This window comes from Caretta caretta, chromosome 1, assembly GCF_965140235.1.
Source record: "Caretta caretta isolate rCarCar2 chromosome 1, rCarCar1.hap1, whole genome shotgun sequence".
NCBI classification, from domain to species: Eukaryota; Metazoa; Chordata; order Testudines; family Cheloniidae; genus Caretta; species Caretta caretta.
In genome coordinates, this window is record NC_134206.1 from 42,824,403 (window position 1) to 42,841,846 (window position 17,444).

The 17,444-nt window shown below is 42.1% G+C and overlaps 1 protein-coding gene across 6 annotated transcripts in view; it reads left to right on the forward strand.

The window, feature by feature from the left end:
• The window catches only part of SGCG (sarcoglycan gamma), a 143,737-nt gene that overhangs the window by 47,517 nt on the left and 78,776 nt on the right, over positions 1–17,444 (forward strand). For all 6 annotated transcript variants that reach the window (XM_075127368.1, XM_075127350.1, XM_075127347.1 and 3 more), the window contains one exon: positions 14,184–14,285. In XM_075127368.1, coding sequence (XP_074983469.1) covers positions 14,184–14,285 — 102 coding nt within the window. The remainder of the gene's footprint in view (positions 1–14,183; positions 14,286–17,444) is intronic.

A 17,444-nucleotide genomic window follows, 5' to 3' on the forward strand; every position in this document is an offset into this window, starting at 1 on the left:
CAGAGTGCCAAGTCCAGAACGGGACCCGCCACCAACTGCCAGGAGCAGCCAGGCATTTGCTCACCCCTTTGATCCTGGAGGCCTTTCAGGTTGTGAAAGAACTGCTGTCCCTCTCGATCCCGCTGACCCCTCAAGGACACACCCCAGCCAAGGTGACTGGAGACAGAAGGGAACAAGGTCCGGCAAGCTCTTTCCTGGTACCGACCACCATGGCACTCCACCCATGGTACTGACGCACCGGTCTCTGTCTTGACACTAGTCCTCAGTCTCTCGGCACTGCCCAGTGGCTGAAGCAGGTACTGCATTGCCATGGTCTTCAGATGAAGAATCCTCTTCAGGGTCCAAAGGGGAATCCTTTGCTCCATTCAAGACCTACCGGTACCTAGTCTATGCACCTCCAGACTTTGGTACTGGCCCTCCCTGGCCACCAGACCCCTGGCTGATGCAGTGGCAGTATTGGAACCATTGGGGGTTTCCCCCAGTATTGGGACCCCCTTCCCACTGCTCATACTCAGTAGTCTCAGAAAGGCGGCCTACCGCCTCTTCCCATCCGGCATCAGACCGCAACTCTGGCACCAACTTTGGTGCTGACATCCAGGAGGTGGTCACAATGGACATGGTGGATGAGGCAGTTGCAGGTCCTAGTACCATGCTCCCTCAAGACGACTTCAGAGCCCACCAGACCTCCTGAAAAGGGTTATGGCAAATTTGGGCCTGGAGATGGAGGAGCTTAAGGAGTCGGTGCACATCCTGATTGACATCCTAGCTGCAGCTGCTTCCTCCAGAGTAGCCTTGCCAATAAACAAAGCAATGCTGGGGCCATTTAACACACTGTGGCAGGCCCCTTCTTCTCTGCCCCCCATCTCAAAGAGGGCAGAGAAGAAATACTATCTCCCAGTAAGTGGGTGTGAATACCTTTACTTGTACCCTCCCCCGTGATTCCTGTGTAACCCAGTGGGCTAGTTTGCTTTTGTTATATTCACTGCTACTCTCCTACTGTAGCCTAGTGGGCTAGTGTGTCTTTATTATATTTACTGCTTTGCATTATATTCAGCAGTAATGCAAGAAACCTACAGGCCTGTATCCTGTAAGACATTAGCTTCAGCAAGTTAGCATAAGGTTTGAGGCCTATGAACTTTGAACAGATAAACTTTGCACAGATAAACTGCCAGTGCTAAACCTCAAGTATTTGGGGGGCTGAAAATAGAGTTTAAGGGGAAGTTCTGACCCCAGGTAAATAATTCAACCACAGAAGTGTCCTGGCAGTGAACTGACGTACATAACAGGTACATGAGATACATTTAAGGCTAGCCTCCCTACTTGCCTACATATCTTTTCTTATAAGTTTCTTATTTTTTATGGGTTTGATTATTTGTTTTATTATAATAGGTTTATAGGACTATATTAGAGTATATTTTGGCTGTAACACAAGGGACACATCCTGTATGGTGAGCTAAGGAAAGTTAGCATACATATGTTTGGGACCTTTCACCTAGATACATTAGGATGATCAGGTGTCCGTTTTTTGACCAGAACACCCAGTCAAAAAGGGACCCTGGTGGCTCTGGTCAGGACTGCCAACCGGGCTGTTAAAAGTCCAGTTGGCAGTGCTGTGGAGCTAAGGCAGGCTAGTCCCTACCTGTCCTGGCTCCGTGCTGCACCCCCGGAAGCAGCCAGCAGGTCAGGCTCTTAGGTGGGGGGGCCACGGGACTTCACGTGCTGCGCCCACCCCGAGCACCGGCTCCGCGGCCAATGGGATCTGTGGGGGCAGTTCCTGTGGGCAAGAGCAGCACCTCCATCTAGGAGCCGAATCTGCTGGCCACTACTGGGGTGCAGCACAGTCCGTGGTGCTAGTACAAGCAGGAAGCTTGCCTTAACACTCCGCTGCGCTGCTGACCAGGAGCCGCCAGAGGTAAGCCCATGCCCCAACCCCAAGCCCCAACCCCCTGCCCCAGCCCTGAGCCCCCACAAACCCTGAACCCCTCTGTCCCAGCCTAGAGCCTCTTCCTGCACACCAAACCCCACATCCCCGACCCCATGCTAGAGCCCACACCCCCAGACAGAGCCCTCATCCTCCCCTGCAGCCCAACCCCGTGCCCCAGCCTGGAGCCCCTCCTGCACCCTGAACCCCTCATTTCTGGCCCCATCCCAGAGCTTGCACCCCCAGACAGAGCCCTCACCCCCTCCTACACCCCAAACCCCCTGCCCCAGCCCAGTGAAAGTGAGTGAGAGTGGGGGAGAGCAAGCCATCGAGGAAGGGGGAATGTAGTGAGCGGCGGGCAGGACCTCAGGGAAGGGGCGGGGCAGGGGGTGTGACCTTGGGGAAGGGGCAGAGCTAGGGTGTTCGGTTTTGTGGGATTAGAAAGTTGGCAACCCTAAAATAGATGGTGATGAGCTAAAGCATAAGGTCCATGTATGGCTGCAGCCTTTAACGTAGAGGATGCATTAAAGCAGGTTGGCATAGGGGCTTTCCTAAGTTCATACCCTTTTAAACTTAACAGATATACCACAACTTGGAACTTGGAAATAACCAAAATAACCAGTTAGGACAGAAAAAACAAATGTGATACCTAACCACAAAAGGGCCATGGTAACGAATGGACGTTCGGTGAGCATTGGCTTTTTATATCGAACGGATGAAGCCATTTTGGAAATTGAACCAGATGTTTGTTGCAGTAGCAGATAGGATGAAGGGCCTCCTGGTGTCTTCTCAAAGAATTTATTTGTGGATCACCTCCTGCATTCAAACATGTGATCACTTGGCAAAGTTGCCAGTCCCTGCACTGACAGTGTACTCCACAAGGGCGCAAGCATCCTCAGCAGTATTCCTGGCACAGGTTCCAATACAGGAGATCTGCAGGACTACAACATGGTCATTAGTCCACACTTTCACCTCACACTATGCTATCACACAACAGGCCAGGGATGATGCTGCATTTGGCAGAGTGGTACTACAATCCACAAATGAATTCCCACCCCCTCCTAGGAAACGTGTAGGAGTCACCTATTTGGAATCAACATGAGTAAGCACTCAAAGAAGAAAAAATGACTACCTATCTTTTTATAACAGTTGTTCTTTGAAATGTGTTGCTCATGTCCATTCCAAGACTCACCCACCTACCCCTCTGTTGGAGCCAGCCAGCAAGAAGAACCTTAAGAGGTGGCAGGTCAGCGGGGCTATATATGCAGTGGCATGATGGCCCTACTCCAGGGGGCACCTGGAACAACCCGATGGATATTGCTAGGGGGAAAACCTTCCATAAACTGTGCACATGGTGCACACCACCTACGTGGAATGGACATGAGCAACACATCTCAAAGAACAACAGTTATGAAAAGGTAGGTAACTGTTTTTTTCCTCAGAGGGGATCATCAAAAAGCCCACTGTGTAGTATTGTTCACAGGAAAATCCTTTTTGACAATAACTCTTGCAAGCAATTATCTTATACCCTAAAGCATGAGATTTAATTACCTTTGTTTTTATTTTAGTTTGCATAGTTGCAAATGTTAATGGAAATACAATTATCCAGCCCTTTAAAAAATCCAGCTCCTGAACAAGTGAACTGTATGCTGTATTAGTTAATTAGATCAACCAAGTAAAATCTGTCAGGTATAATGATATTTTTACTTGCATTGTATTATCCAGCCATTAGATGTGTCTCTGGGTACATGTAAACTCCAGATGGAGGTGTAATTTCTAGCTTGGGTAGATGTATGCACGCTAACCTTCATGGAGCTAGCATGGTAAAAATAGAAGTGTAGCTGCAGTGGCAGAAGTAACGGGATGGGCTAGCTGCCCCAGGTACAAGTTCTGCCTGTGACCCGACATACGCACTCGGGTGGCTAGCCCATCATACCGCCTCTGCCGCCCTTGTTACAGTTATATTTTTGGCATGCTAGCTTGATCAAAGCTAGTGCACATACATCTACCCAAGCTGAAAATAACATCTAGCTCAAGTGTAGATGTATCCTACATGGTGTATAGAGCTCCAGAAAATATGTGGTCTTTTTTGAACAAGGAAGACAAAGCTGGAACTCAAGCTGTGTTGGAAGCCAAGTTTTTTAACTATAGTTGTAGCTGTTTTCTTTAATAAATCCCTCCCTCCTGTTTAAGAATTGAATATGACAGGACCTGAATATACCTTGTACATCTTCTTCTTAAATATTATTCTCATTTAAGATAAGCAAACCTCAGCAGGTTGAAAAATCTGACAAAAGTGAATCTCGTACTGAGTCTCCATGCCCGGACAAGCTTTCTGTAGCCACTGACTTACAGAACTGTGGAAATCAAACTAGCCTTTTAGTTTTCTAGAGCATGGAATATTAAGTATATTCATTCGAACCAAGCCCTGGTGAGTGCAATTTATTTTGTGTGTAACCATTTTATGGCTAGGGTAAGATTAGTTTCCAAACCAGTAGATATCAAATAAATCTCTCTCCTTTAGGAGTACTTGGTGCTGCTGAGTACTCTAACATGGCCAATATCTTCAACTGACAAGATTCTCTTGTCTCTTAAGAACGAGAATCAGATAAACTTGTCTGTCTGAGGCCAAAAGATAGAATACTTGCAACAGAAAATAAGATGAGGCATCAGCAATGTTAATACACCATTCACATACTTAGCTCTACAATAGATATTGTAAGTCAAACACAAGCTTTCACCAGATTCATTGCCAATCCTGTTTTTGCTGATTGCTTATTAACGAACTCTACCCACAGTCCTATTATCTCAATGAAACAGTACACTTTTGTTCGCCAAGCAAGTTCCTTAAATAGTAATCGCAACAAGAAATACTGCACAAAGAGCTGGATCTTTAAAGTCTTAACTAAGGTACCTTTGGGACACAACAATAGATGTCTCAGTTTGAACTTGCTTTAGCCTTTCCATAGATTTGACTTAAAAGCAAGATATAAATGTATCAGAAAAGGGGCTCCCTGGATGGTCATTCTGCTACATCTTGACTACACTGTAGTTAGTTTCATTGTCAATTTTTTCAGTAATTATATTATGTGCAGACTGTCAATATTTGGATATTTTGAACTATTCAGGGATAGGGTAGCACACACAAAACCTTTTTTCCTGGCTTCCTAATAATAAATGCCTTGCCGCTCATTTTCCTAATTTTGTTATAGCTGCTGAAGAGGAACCAGTTTAATTTGAGTTGATTGCCTGTCACTGCTATTGCGTGAATTATCTTACTGGTTTTCTTATCTATACTTTTTAAAACAGTGGTTCTCAAACTTTTGTACTGGTGACCCCTTTCACGTAGCAAGCCTCTGAGTGTGACCCCCCCCCTTATAAATATATAAAAAGTGTTTTTAATTTAACACCATTGTAAATGCTGGAGGCAAAGCGGGGTATGGGTGGAGGCTGACAGCTCACGACCGCCGGTGTAAAAACCTTGTGACTCCCTGAGGGGTCCCGACCCCCAGTTTGAGAACCCCTGTTTTAAAACCTTTTTTTAGGTTTATTTTTTCAGTATAGAACCTACTGTTACCATTGTAGAAAAAGCCCTTTGCCCTGATTTAGCATAGTTTTTACAAGGTCTTCTTACAATGCTAGAGAAAATCCTATTGTACAGTTGCTGTTTGAGACATAAGGATATTAGTTTTTATTCAACATGGGCATTATTCTAAGAACTTACAAAACTGCTCTTCAGCAGAAGAAATAAAGGTACACCTGGGGTTTTCTGTCTGCTACCCAAGATCCATAAACCTGGAAATCCTGGACGCTCCATCATCTCAGGCATTGGCACCCGGACAGCAGGATTGTCTGGCTATGTCGACTTCCTCCTCAGGCTCTACGCTACCAGCACTCCCAGCTATCTTCAAGACACCACTGACTTCCTGAGGAAACTAAAATCCATCAGTGATCTTCCTGAAAACGCCATCCTGGCCACTATGGATGTAGAAGCCCTCTACACCAACATTCCACACAAAGATGGACTACAAGCCATCAGGAACAGTATCCCCAATAATGTCACGGCAAACTTGGTGGCTGAACTTTGTGACTTTATCCTCACCCATAACTATTTCACATTTGGGGACAATGTATACCTTCAAATCAGTGGCACTACCATGGGTACCCGCATGGCCCCACAGTATGCCAACATTTTTATGGCTGATTTAGAACAACGCTTCCTCAGCTCTCGTCCCCTAATGCCCCTACTCTACTTGCGCTACATTGATGACATCTTCATCATCTGGACCCATGGAAAAGAAGCCCTTGAGGAATTCCACCATGATTTCAACAATTTCCATCCCACCATCAACCTCAGCCTGGACCAGTCCACACTAGAGATCCACTTCCTGGACACTACGCTGCTAATAAGCGATGGTCACATAAACACCACCCTATACCGGAAACCTACTGCTGCTATTCCTACCTACATGCCTCCAGCTTTCATCCAGACCACACCACACGATCCATTGTCTACAGCCAAGCTCTATGATACAACCGCATTTGCTCCAATCCCTCAGACAGAGACAAACACCTACAAAATCTCTATCAAGCATTCTTACAACTACAGTACCCACCTGCGGAAGTGAAGAAACAGATTGACAGAGCCAGAAGAGTACCCAGAAGTTACCTACTACAGGACAGGCCCAACAAAGAAAATAATAGAACGCCACTAGCCATCACCTTCAGCCCCCAACTAAAACCTCTCCAACGCATCATCAAGGATCTACAACCTATCCTGAAGGACGACCCATCCCTCTCACAGATCTTGGGAAACAGGCCAGTCCTTGCTTACAGACAGCCCCCCAACCTGAAGCAAATACTCACCAGCAACCACATACCACACAACAGAACCACTAACCCAGGAACCTATCCTTGCAACAAAGCCCGTTGCCAACTGTGTCCTCATATCTATTCAGGGGACACCATCATAGGGCCTAATCACATCAGCCACACTATCAGAGGCTCGTTTACCTGCACATCTACCAATGTGATATATGCCATCATGTGCCAGGAATGCCCCTCTGCCATGTACATTGGTCAAACTGGACAGTCTCTATGTAAAAGAATAAATGGACACAAATCAGACATCAAGAATTATAACATTCAAAAACCAGTCGGAGAACACTTCAATCTCTCTGGTCACTCGATTACAGACTTAAAAGTGGCAATTCTTCAACAACAAAACTTCAAAACCAGAGTCCAACCAGAGACTGCTGAATTGGAATTAATTTGCAAACTGGATACAATTAACTTAGGCTTGAATAAAGACTGGGAGTGGATGGGTCATTACACAAAGTAAAACTGTTTCCCCATGTTTATTCCTCCCACCCCCCACTGTTCCTCAGACGTTCTTGTCAACTGCTGGAAATGGCCCACCTTGATTATCACTACAAAAGGCTTTTTCCCCCCCGCTCTCCTGCTGGTAATAGCTCACCTTAAGTGATCACAGTATGTGATCATTACAGTATGTATGGTAATTCCCATTGTTTCATGTTCTCTATGTATATAAATCTCCCCACTGTATTTTCCACTGAATGCATCCAATGAAGTGAGCTGTAGCTCACAAAAGCTTATGTTCAAATAAATTTGTTAGTCTCTAAGGTGCCACAAGTTTTCAGGTCCAGAACCTGTGCCAAATGGATCATCAACTCCTGGAGCTATTTGAAGTGGTCAGGTAGTAAAACAGATTAAAAGGTGTACAAACGAAGGAGTGATACTCTATGTAGCAAATTTTGAATACATGTTGATGAAGTATATATATATTATACTATGCAAAACACCAGTTAGTGATGAAACCACGAGCTGAAAGTAGTGAACTTTTAGAGGGACTCGGGACCCAATCTTGCAAATGATTACCCAAGTGCATAACTTTTCTAATGTGAGTATTGTATATTGTTTGAAGGATCTGGGCTGTGGTTTGAAATTAGAAACTACAGCTGTGTGCAATTGCAGAAAAAACGGTGAGACATTTTTCATAATTCTGTTTCACAGATTTTTTCATCCCCTAAAATATTTCTAAAATTACAGTTTGGCTGAGAAATTATTCAAAACTGTGACATTTCATCTTTTCACAATAAAAATAATTTCGCTGAAAGTGGGACCACTGTCACTAAAAATGATCCCATTTTAGTACTGATATTTAGAGAGAATACATAGTTTTCAACTGGCAACAAATAAATGTTCAAATTTCAAGCATTTCAAAGTTGGTTATGAATATTTCACACAACTCTATTAAAAACAAATTCTAAAATAAACAGATAATAAAGGGGTGAAATGAAAACATCTTCGCAAAAGAACGTGTCTCATTAGAAGTTGTGCAATGATCTGTACTCTGAAAAATCATGGGGACTCACTAAAACTAGAAAATCACCAGGGAAACAAGAAACAAGCCATAAGAGCTCTACAGTGTGCGACATGTACTTACAATAATGAAAGATAAGTTAGGAGAGAAACACAAGGAAGACTGGGGTGGATACTAGGTGCCCTGATTCTAAACCAGGCATATACCAATGCCAAGATATTGAAAACTGACAAATGATTTGGAGTGTTTTAATTTTTAGGTCTCAACCCTGGAAGCCTTAATGGGGTCTGATTATGTAAGAACGGCCATACTGGGTAGACCAAAGGTCCATCTACCCCAGTATCCTGTCTTCTGACAGTGGCCAATGCAGGTGCCCCAGAGGGAATGAACAGAAAAGGTAATCATCAAGTGATCCATTCCCTTTCGCCCGTTCCCAGCTTCTGGCAAACAGAGGCTAGAGACACCATCCCTGCCCATCCTGGCTAATAGCCATTGATGGACCTATCCTCCATGAATGTATCTAGTTCTTTTTTGAATGCTGTTATAGTGTTGGCCTTCACAACATCCTCTGGCAAGAAATTCCATAGGTTGACTGTGTGTTGTGTGAAAAAATACTACAGAAAGGGCTGAGTGTCCACATTTTGAAAATCAGGTTGTTTTAATGTATCTCAAGTTGCACAGCCACAAATTAGGGTAGGTCAGTCACTTTTGAAAATCTTGCCCCAAACACATAAATAGAAATTGTATATTCCCTAAAATTATAAAGTGTTAATTTCAAATGAAACTTGAAAATGAGGAAGAAGTAAAATTGTATTTTAATTAGTTTTTCCATATAAATGCTTCGTGTATTTTCTGCATCTACAGACTTTATAGTATATAAAATGTTATGAGATAGTTCTGGCTTATTCTAGAAAACCTGCAGATTTTATCAAATTGTTTTCACATATGAGGAACATTTTAGTGAATAATTGCTAAGTCCAGGTTCAATTAATAATGCTTCATGAATTCTTGCGTTATTATGTCAATTTCTTGTGCAGTAGGATTTTCAGGAACAGTTTATAATTTTATTGTATGTCCTCATTGTATTACTGTTGTAGCAAAGTTAGTTCATTGCCTCTAGTCCCTCATGTTGAAGTATTGCAACAACAATTTCAGACTTGCCATCAGTGTTTGTTTTCTTTATCTGCCTGAAGATATCTCTTGATAACTCAGTGAGCTTTCTAATCATCTCTCTGATTTCTTGCTGCAGTAATAGTCACAATCTGAGAACAACATGAACTGATACTTTGCTGTTCAATATTTCATGATATTGGAATTTTCCTTCTTTCTCTCATTCTTTTGCAGTCTTACTGTTAGCTAATTCCCATGTTATTTCTTTCTACATATCTTCATTTATAGTCCCAAATTTATTTCTTTTAAATATTTTCTTGCTTTCAACTTGTCTGATTTTCTTTCAATGCACTATATTGATACCTTAAATCTTCTTTGCCATATCTCATTTTGGTTTTAATTTGTTACTATCTTTACCTAAAACAGCATTCCAATTTATTCTTCTGGGAAACCTGTAAATATACCCTAATGAAATAAGTGTGTAACGTTACAAGAAAACCCTGACATCTGCAATATCTAGGGATTTTTCTAGTCTTCTAGTGTATTATGTGTTTGTATGGAACTGCATTATCTAATTTATAACCAGATCCTATTTCCACTTAAGTCAAGGGCAAGACTTTTATGATTGATTTTAGTCGGATCAGAATCACGCCTTTGAAACTAAAGCCCCTGGGATGTTGATCATGTCTTTCCGTTTATTTTTGAGCAGCACAGAAGACAGTGACAGCAATTAATGAACAATTATTTATTGCACTGATTCTTCTTCCATAAGCACATTTGTACTGTAACCCCAATCTCTTGCAATGTAACAGACAAGGAGGGTTTATGAGGAACTATTATGTTCGACTAATTACACTCCCCTTTTTCCTGGACCTATAGCTTATCTCTTTGCTGAAGCACAGGCCAGAGTTCTGTCTGTCTGAGTCATTTTGGGGGGGAAAAAGAAATATTACATAGCATAAACCTCAGAGATATGGCTCATCAAACCCTGAATATAGGTGTTGATAACAGCTGCAAATCATCCTCAGAGAGAGCATACCGTACAATTAATTAGTGAACAAAAATTTAATACATACACAAACATTTGCAAACATTATTTGGAATACTTTTCAATAACTTCCTAAACAAAACTATTAGGCAGTAAACTTATTTGTTTTCTGAGGTGTGGCCCCTTTAGGAACAGATGTTTGGGGAGATGATCATCAGACCCATGTAGGAATGGGGCCAGGAGACCAAATCATATGACTGGCTGCTGGGAAGTGTAAAATTGAATGCTCTCAGTTCAGTCAGGAGAGAGCCTGAAACAGGAGAGGCCTGTAGTGAGATTCTCCTGTAGTAGAGCCTAAGTGTTGGTATAGGAGGTATAGAGACCTGCCGATGGCTATGGGAAAAGGGAACAGACCTGATTTGTATATTAGGTGACCTGTTTTGATTTGAGAGACAATAAACCTCTGCTAAAGAAAAGGACTGAAATACTGCCACTAGTGAGGATTTTATTGTCATACTGGCCAGTGAGTGTGGATCACAGGCTTACAGTGTATCTTTGTACAGACTTCTCAACTTTGTTGCTCTTACATATTTTTCAGTGCAAGGTTTCAACAGAATATATACGTATTTTTAGCTTAGTGCACACATACACGTTCCCCTCTAATATTGTCACAGAGATGGTTTCTCAGGCTCTGTAATGTGGCCTCAAAATAAGTCTTGTCACCTGGATTCTCCAGAAACTGAGGAGGATGGCAGCCTCTCAGTTCTCCTCCGAGCACTTCAGAATCTCCTCAGCAAAACCATGAGGATTTGTCTACACTGCAGTGAGAGGGTCTGATTGCAGTTTGTGTACACATACCTGAGCTAGCTCTAATCTATCTAGCTCAGGTACTGGTAGTAGTGAAGACTCCACAACACGGACTTCAGCGTGGGTTGTGCAAGCCTGCCCAGAACCCTGGGTAATTACTTGGGGAGCTAGCCTGTGCTAAAGCCTGTGCTCCCATGGCTTTATTGCTCTGGTACTTGAGCTAGCTAGATTAAAACTAGGTCGGGTATGTCTATATGAGCTGCAGTCTCCCTGTAACTGCAATATAAATATTCCCGCAGAAGATCCTTGAAGCCAGTAGCAAATTCCAGTGCCTGAACTAATAGTTGATTGTCTCCTTTGTTTCTAGCAAGACAGAGAATCTGTAGCCCATATCCAACGTGATACGGGTATTGTGTCCCAGTCCACAGAGTACACACATTTTTGTCCAGAGTCTCCAGTTCCTGTATTTATAACCTTGTCCTCCAGATCTCTGATTGGCTTAGAGCTGTCAAATGGTGAACTTGTGGAATCTGCTAGACTGCTTGCCATTAATGTCTACTTTCTGTTGTAGCCAATATGACTAGCTTAGTCTTTATTATATTCAGCTGTAATGCAAGGAACCTACAGGCCTATATCCTGTAAGACATTAGCTTAAGCAAGTTAGCGTAAGTATAGTAGGCCTGCAGCCTTTGGCACAGATAAATGGCCTAATGGTTACCCTCAGATTTTGGGAACTAGGAATAGCTTACTCAATGACAGGAGTTGAAAACTAATGGTAAATTGCAACCGCAGGAACATGGAAGCAATAACTGCAGATCTGCTTAAGCAAGAAGTGATGGGTATGATAATAAGTTAAATGCTATTAATATGTATTAATATGTTAATCTATAGGATAAGTATACTCCATTATTATGTGGCTGAGGAAATAAATTTGGGCATGGAATGCTGGGCATTAACATGAATATTCATGATGGTGTTCAGGCCCTATAATAGGGTAAACCATCATGTAGGGAGAGAGAGCTATTTCCATCACTTTTAGCTTTCCACCATTTGACCCTTCAGTTGTATTGTTATCTACCATCAATCTTGGGTACTGAGGAACCTGGACAAACGGACTCATTTGGCTTGCCAGAGGCAGAGCTGGTCCTTTGTCTTTTATCACCAAGTCCTGAAGGAAGGGTGTAAGTATGCAAATCAAAGAACTTATGCAAAGAATAATAGCACAGATATCCCCAGTACTGTATTATTCCTATCTGTTTATGTGGTTTGGAGCTTTTCTGGCTTTATAAGTGATCCTGATAAAAATCTCTAAGGCTTTACTTTGCCATCAGTGTAAGTGTCTTTGCCATACGCTCCAAGAGTCCCTACAAGATATTGAACTCATTGGTTTTAGTCTTTGTGTAAACTGATTGTGGGAAAAGAACCTTATTATCTTCTGATTCCTTGGCAAGCAATACAAGTATTATTACCCTTAAAAAGGATCAGGCAACACTATACAGCTTCAGAAACAGTTACGGAGCATATCTAGCAATTACTACAACCCTTCTCCAGATGTCTTTGGGCCCTACTGACTAAGCTGCCCTGCCCTGCTCTCTGCATATGTACAATACAGTGGATTCAGCTCAGATACTACAGGGATGAGTGTGATATAAGAGCCTATATTGAATAGAAAGAGAACTAATAAGTCCTCCCCACCGCTTCTCTTCCTTTCCTTGGATATTAAGTCAATCCAGTGCTGCAGGATAAGCATGTGGGTTACAGTATCACTTACTGGTATCGTAAATAGAATGCAAGAAAAGTGGCTGGGTGCTTTACTTTGTACTGAAAAAGTTTTTTCCTCTCACTGTTAGTTTCTTACACAGTGGGTATTCCATATCAACATTTGCAGCAAGATATTTGCTTCTCCTCGTAAGCATACTACATAATTTACAGAACCAAATTATGGTGTCCAGTGTCACATCATTTTTATAGAATAATTTTGAATGAAATATACAAATTAAATATTCTCTGATGGTTCAGTGGTTATGGCACCAGCCTGTGACTTAGAGCCAGGTTCAGTTCTTTGCTCCTTCAGAATTCCTGAGTGATCATAGGCAAATTTTTTAGGCCCAGATCCTGAAGACCTGGCAGCCTTCAGATCCTCTGCTTATTGGAATTAGCCATAGCCATATTTTTCATGTTACCAACTATATACCAGGGGAGAGGGAAAGAGGAAAAGAAGAATGAAACAAGATGGTGAGTGAGAAGGGAGAGAGAACTGGGATGAAAGGAATGACAGAGAATGAGGAAGGACCTAAAAGAGGGGGGCAGTGGGGAAATGACTGAGGGAGTTGGCAAAGAGAGAAGGAAAGGTGAATTCTGAGAGATGCTGAGAGCTGGAGTGTTCACAGAGAGACAGAAGAGAAGAGAAGACCTGGAAGTTAAAAATAAGAATTAAAAATGGAAAAGAAAATCACTAAGCCTCTCCCTCTGTTGTGTGTCAAGCAGTGTTGCATTCCAAATAAAATATACCAACAACAGAGCAAATACTCAAGCATGGGATCTTAAAGTTTTGTTTTATGGGAATATTCGTATATGCAAAAATAAATTGTTCACACGTTCTTGGAAAATAAGCACAAAAGATGTGTGAACATGGTCAATACATATTCACTTCTGAATTTAGTTGATTTTTTTCTTCCTACCCAGACATCTTCCTGTTCTTGCTGATGAAGTATCTCAAGATCCAAAAATCAATTACAACTTTATTTCTTGCATCACATTTTTTCTTTTTTCTCAAAACACATTATTAATAAAAGGTATTGGGATGTCTGGTTATAAAAATACCTCATGTCCTAAGAAGAATTGTCTGGAAGTCAGTGCTAACCAAACTGTTAAGTCCTATAGTGCAGTTATCTTCATTAATAGCATAGGCAGAAAAAATATATAATTCTATAATGATCCAACTTAACAAATGAAAAGGAAATAAAAATTACAGTAAGAATAAAGCACACATTACTCTTTCAATTTCTCCACAGACTGGGATGGGACATTTACGTGTTACAAAAGAAGGACTTCGACTGGAAGGAGAGTCAGAATTCTTATTTCCTTTGTATGCCAAAGAAATTCACTCTAGAGTGGTAAGTAGATATCGATAAGCCATGCTAAAGGAGAATTAGTGTACAGAAATCCATTAAGAAAATCAATAATATATATAAAATGTGTGCATGTATAGAATATGATGGTATGTTTAGATATATATAAATATAGTATGGTGTAACATGGCATAAAGATTTTATCAGCGTGAGTTTGAGATTGGTGCTCAGATGTTATGGCAGCACTAAGATACTGTGGTGACATTCACCAACATGAAATACTGAGGCATATTGCTCTTGAGTGATAAAGCCATGAGTGAGTTATGTAGGTCATTCCAGCTGAATGGTGTTAAAACTTTAGGAATATTTTAGAGTTTTAAGATGTTTTTAGTGAGTCTGCTTTTGTATCTCTTTCCCTGTAAAGCCAGGTATCTTGGTAACCATGAGTTCAACTGTTAAGGGTTTACAAGGAGTCTTAAATATCTCTAAAAATTACCAGAAACAGGTTTTGTTTAAAGTTCCATTCTTGGGAATGTCCCAGGGTGAATGTAAGTGCTGGATCTGATTGAGGAGCTAGAAATCTCCCTTTCCAATGATACAAAGCTCCCATTTCAATACCTGTAAGACACAAGATAACAGATTTTAAATCTGTGAAATATTTATGCATAAAAAAGCTGTAACTCTGTAGGACTATATTTTGCCTACCTGAGCTTCAGACAGGTATGATTTATTTAATTTATTTATTTATAGCTGGTGGGGAAGGAGGGGAAATTACATACTTGGAAAAGAGACAGGAAACATTTCTCAAACAATTTGATTTTAAAAAGAGAGAGAGAGAGAGAGAGAGAGAGAAGCTGGTGTTTGAAACTGCTCCAACATCTGGAGGTGTGTTAAAGGGTCTTATTAACATCTTTCCAGTAGTTTGAATGAAGAAAGAGCGGTTCTGAGTAGGTCTTAAATTATCCATGCATTAATTTGTTGCAGAGCAGTGTTTACCTGCAAACTAAATAAAATCTTCTTCAGGGCCAGATTCTGCCACTGAGTAGCTCTAAGCCATCTTTCACTTTGAGTCACATACAGATTCCAGCAAGTTTGAGTTGCTGAGAGAAAGCCCAAACATCTCCAAGAATGTTCGTTTAAGCTTTATTTTATCTTTCTGTGCAACAAATCTTTCCAATAGCATGAACAGCATCTTATTAGATAGTGAAACTGCACTACTAAATTTGTATTCCCTCTTTGTTTCATATGCTCTGTTTTCTGCCTTGCAGTTAAAAGAACATGATATATGTGTTTAAATGTGAATCCTCTCAGAGATATTCTTCTTTGAGTAAAAAGAAAAGGAGTATTTGTGGCACCTTAGAGACTAACCAATTTATTTGAGCATGAGCTTTCATGAGCTACAGCTCACTTCATCGAATGCATACCGTGGAAACTGCAGTAGACATTATATACACACAGAGACCATGAAACAATACCCCCTCCCACCCCACTGTCCTGCTGATAATAGCTTATCTAAAGTGATCATCAAGTTGGGCCATTTCCAGCACGAATCCAGGTTTTCTCACCCTCCGCCCCCCCCCCCCCCAAACAAACTCACTCTCCTGCTGGTAATAGCCCATCAAAAGTGACCACTCTCTTCACAATGTGTATGATAATCAAGGTGGGCCATTTCCTGCACAAATCCAGGTTCTCTCACCCCCTCACCCCCCTCCAAAAACCACACACACAAACTCACTCTCTCTATCAAGCTTTCTTCCAACTACAATACCCACCTGCGGAAATGAAGAAACAGATTGATAGAGCCAGAAGAGTTCCCAGAAGTCACCTACTACAGGACAGGCCTAATAAAGAAAATAACAGAACGCCACTAGCCGTCACCTTCAGCCCCCAACTAAAACCCCTCCAACGCATTATTAAGGATCTACAACCTATCCTGAAGGATGACCCAACACTCTCACAAATCTTGGGAGACAGGCCAGTCCTTGCCTACAGACAGCCCCGCAACCTGAAGCAAATACTCACCAACAACCACATACCACACAACAGAACCACTAGCCCAGGAACCTATCCTTGCAACAAAGCCCGTTGCCAACTGTGCCCACATATCTATTCAGGGGACACCATCACAGGGCCTAATCACATCAGCCACACTATCAGAGGCTCGTTCACCTGCACATCCACCAATGTGATATATGCCATCATGTGCCAGCAATGCCCCTCTGCCATGTACATTGGTCAAACTGGACAGTCTCTACGTAAAAGAATAAATGGACACAAATCAGATGTCAAGAATTATAACATTCATAAACCAGTCGGAGAACACTTCAATCTCTCTGGTCACACAATCACAGACATGAAGGTCGCTATCTTAAAACAAAAAAACTTCAAATCCAGACTCCAGCGAGAAACTGCTGAATTGGAATTCATTTGCAAATTGGATACTATTAATTTAGGCTTAAATAGAGACTGGGAGTGGCTAAGTCATTATGCAAGGTAGCCTATTTCCCCTTGCTTTTTCCTAACCCCCCCCCCAGATGTTCTGGTTAAACTTGGATTTAAACTTGGAGAGTGGTCAGTTTGGATGAGCTATTGCCAGCAGGAGAGTGAGTTTATGTGTGTGTGTGTGTTCCCCCGGGGTGGGGGGGGTGAGAAAGCCTGGATCTGTGCTGGAAATGACCCACCTTGATTACCATGCACATTGTAGGGAGAGTGGTCACTTTGGATGAGCTATTACCAGCAGGAGAGTGAGTTTGTGTGTGTATGGGGGTGGGGGGGTGAGAAAACCTGGATTTATGCTGGAAATGGCCCACTTTGATTATCATGCACATTGTAGGGAGAGTGGTCACTTTGGATAAGCTATTACCAGCAGGAAAGTGAGTTTGTGTGTGTGGTTTTTGGAGGGGGGTGAGGGGGTGAGAGAACCTGGATTTGTGCAGGAAATGGCCCACCTTGATTATCATACACATTGTGAAGAGAGTGGTCACTTTTGATGGGCTATTACCAGCAGGAGAGTGAGTTTGTGTGTGGGGGGGCGGAGGGTGAGAAAACCTGGATTTGTGCTGGAAATGGCCCAACTTGATGATCACTTTAGATAAGCTATTATCAGCAGGACAGTGGGGTGGGAGGGGGTATTGTTTCATGGTCTCTGTGTGTATATAATGTCTACTGCAGTTTCCACGGTATGCATCCGATGAAGTGAGCTGT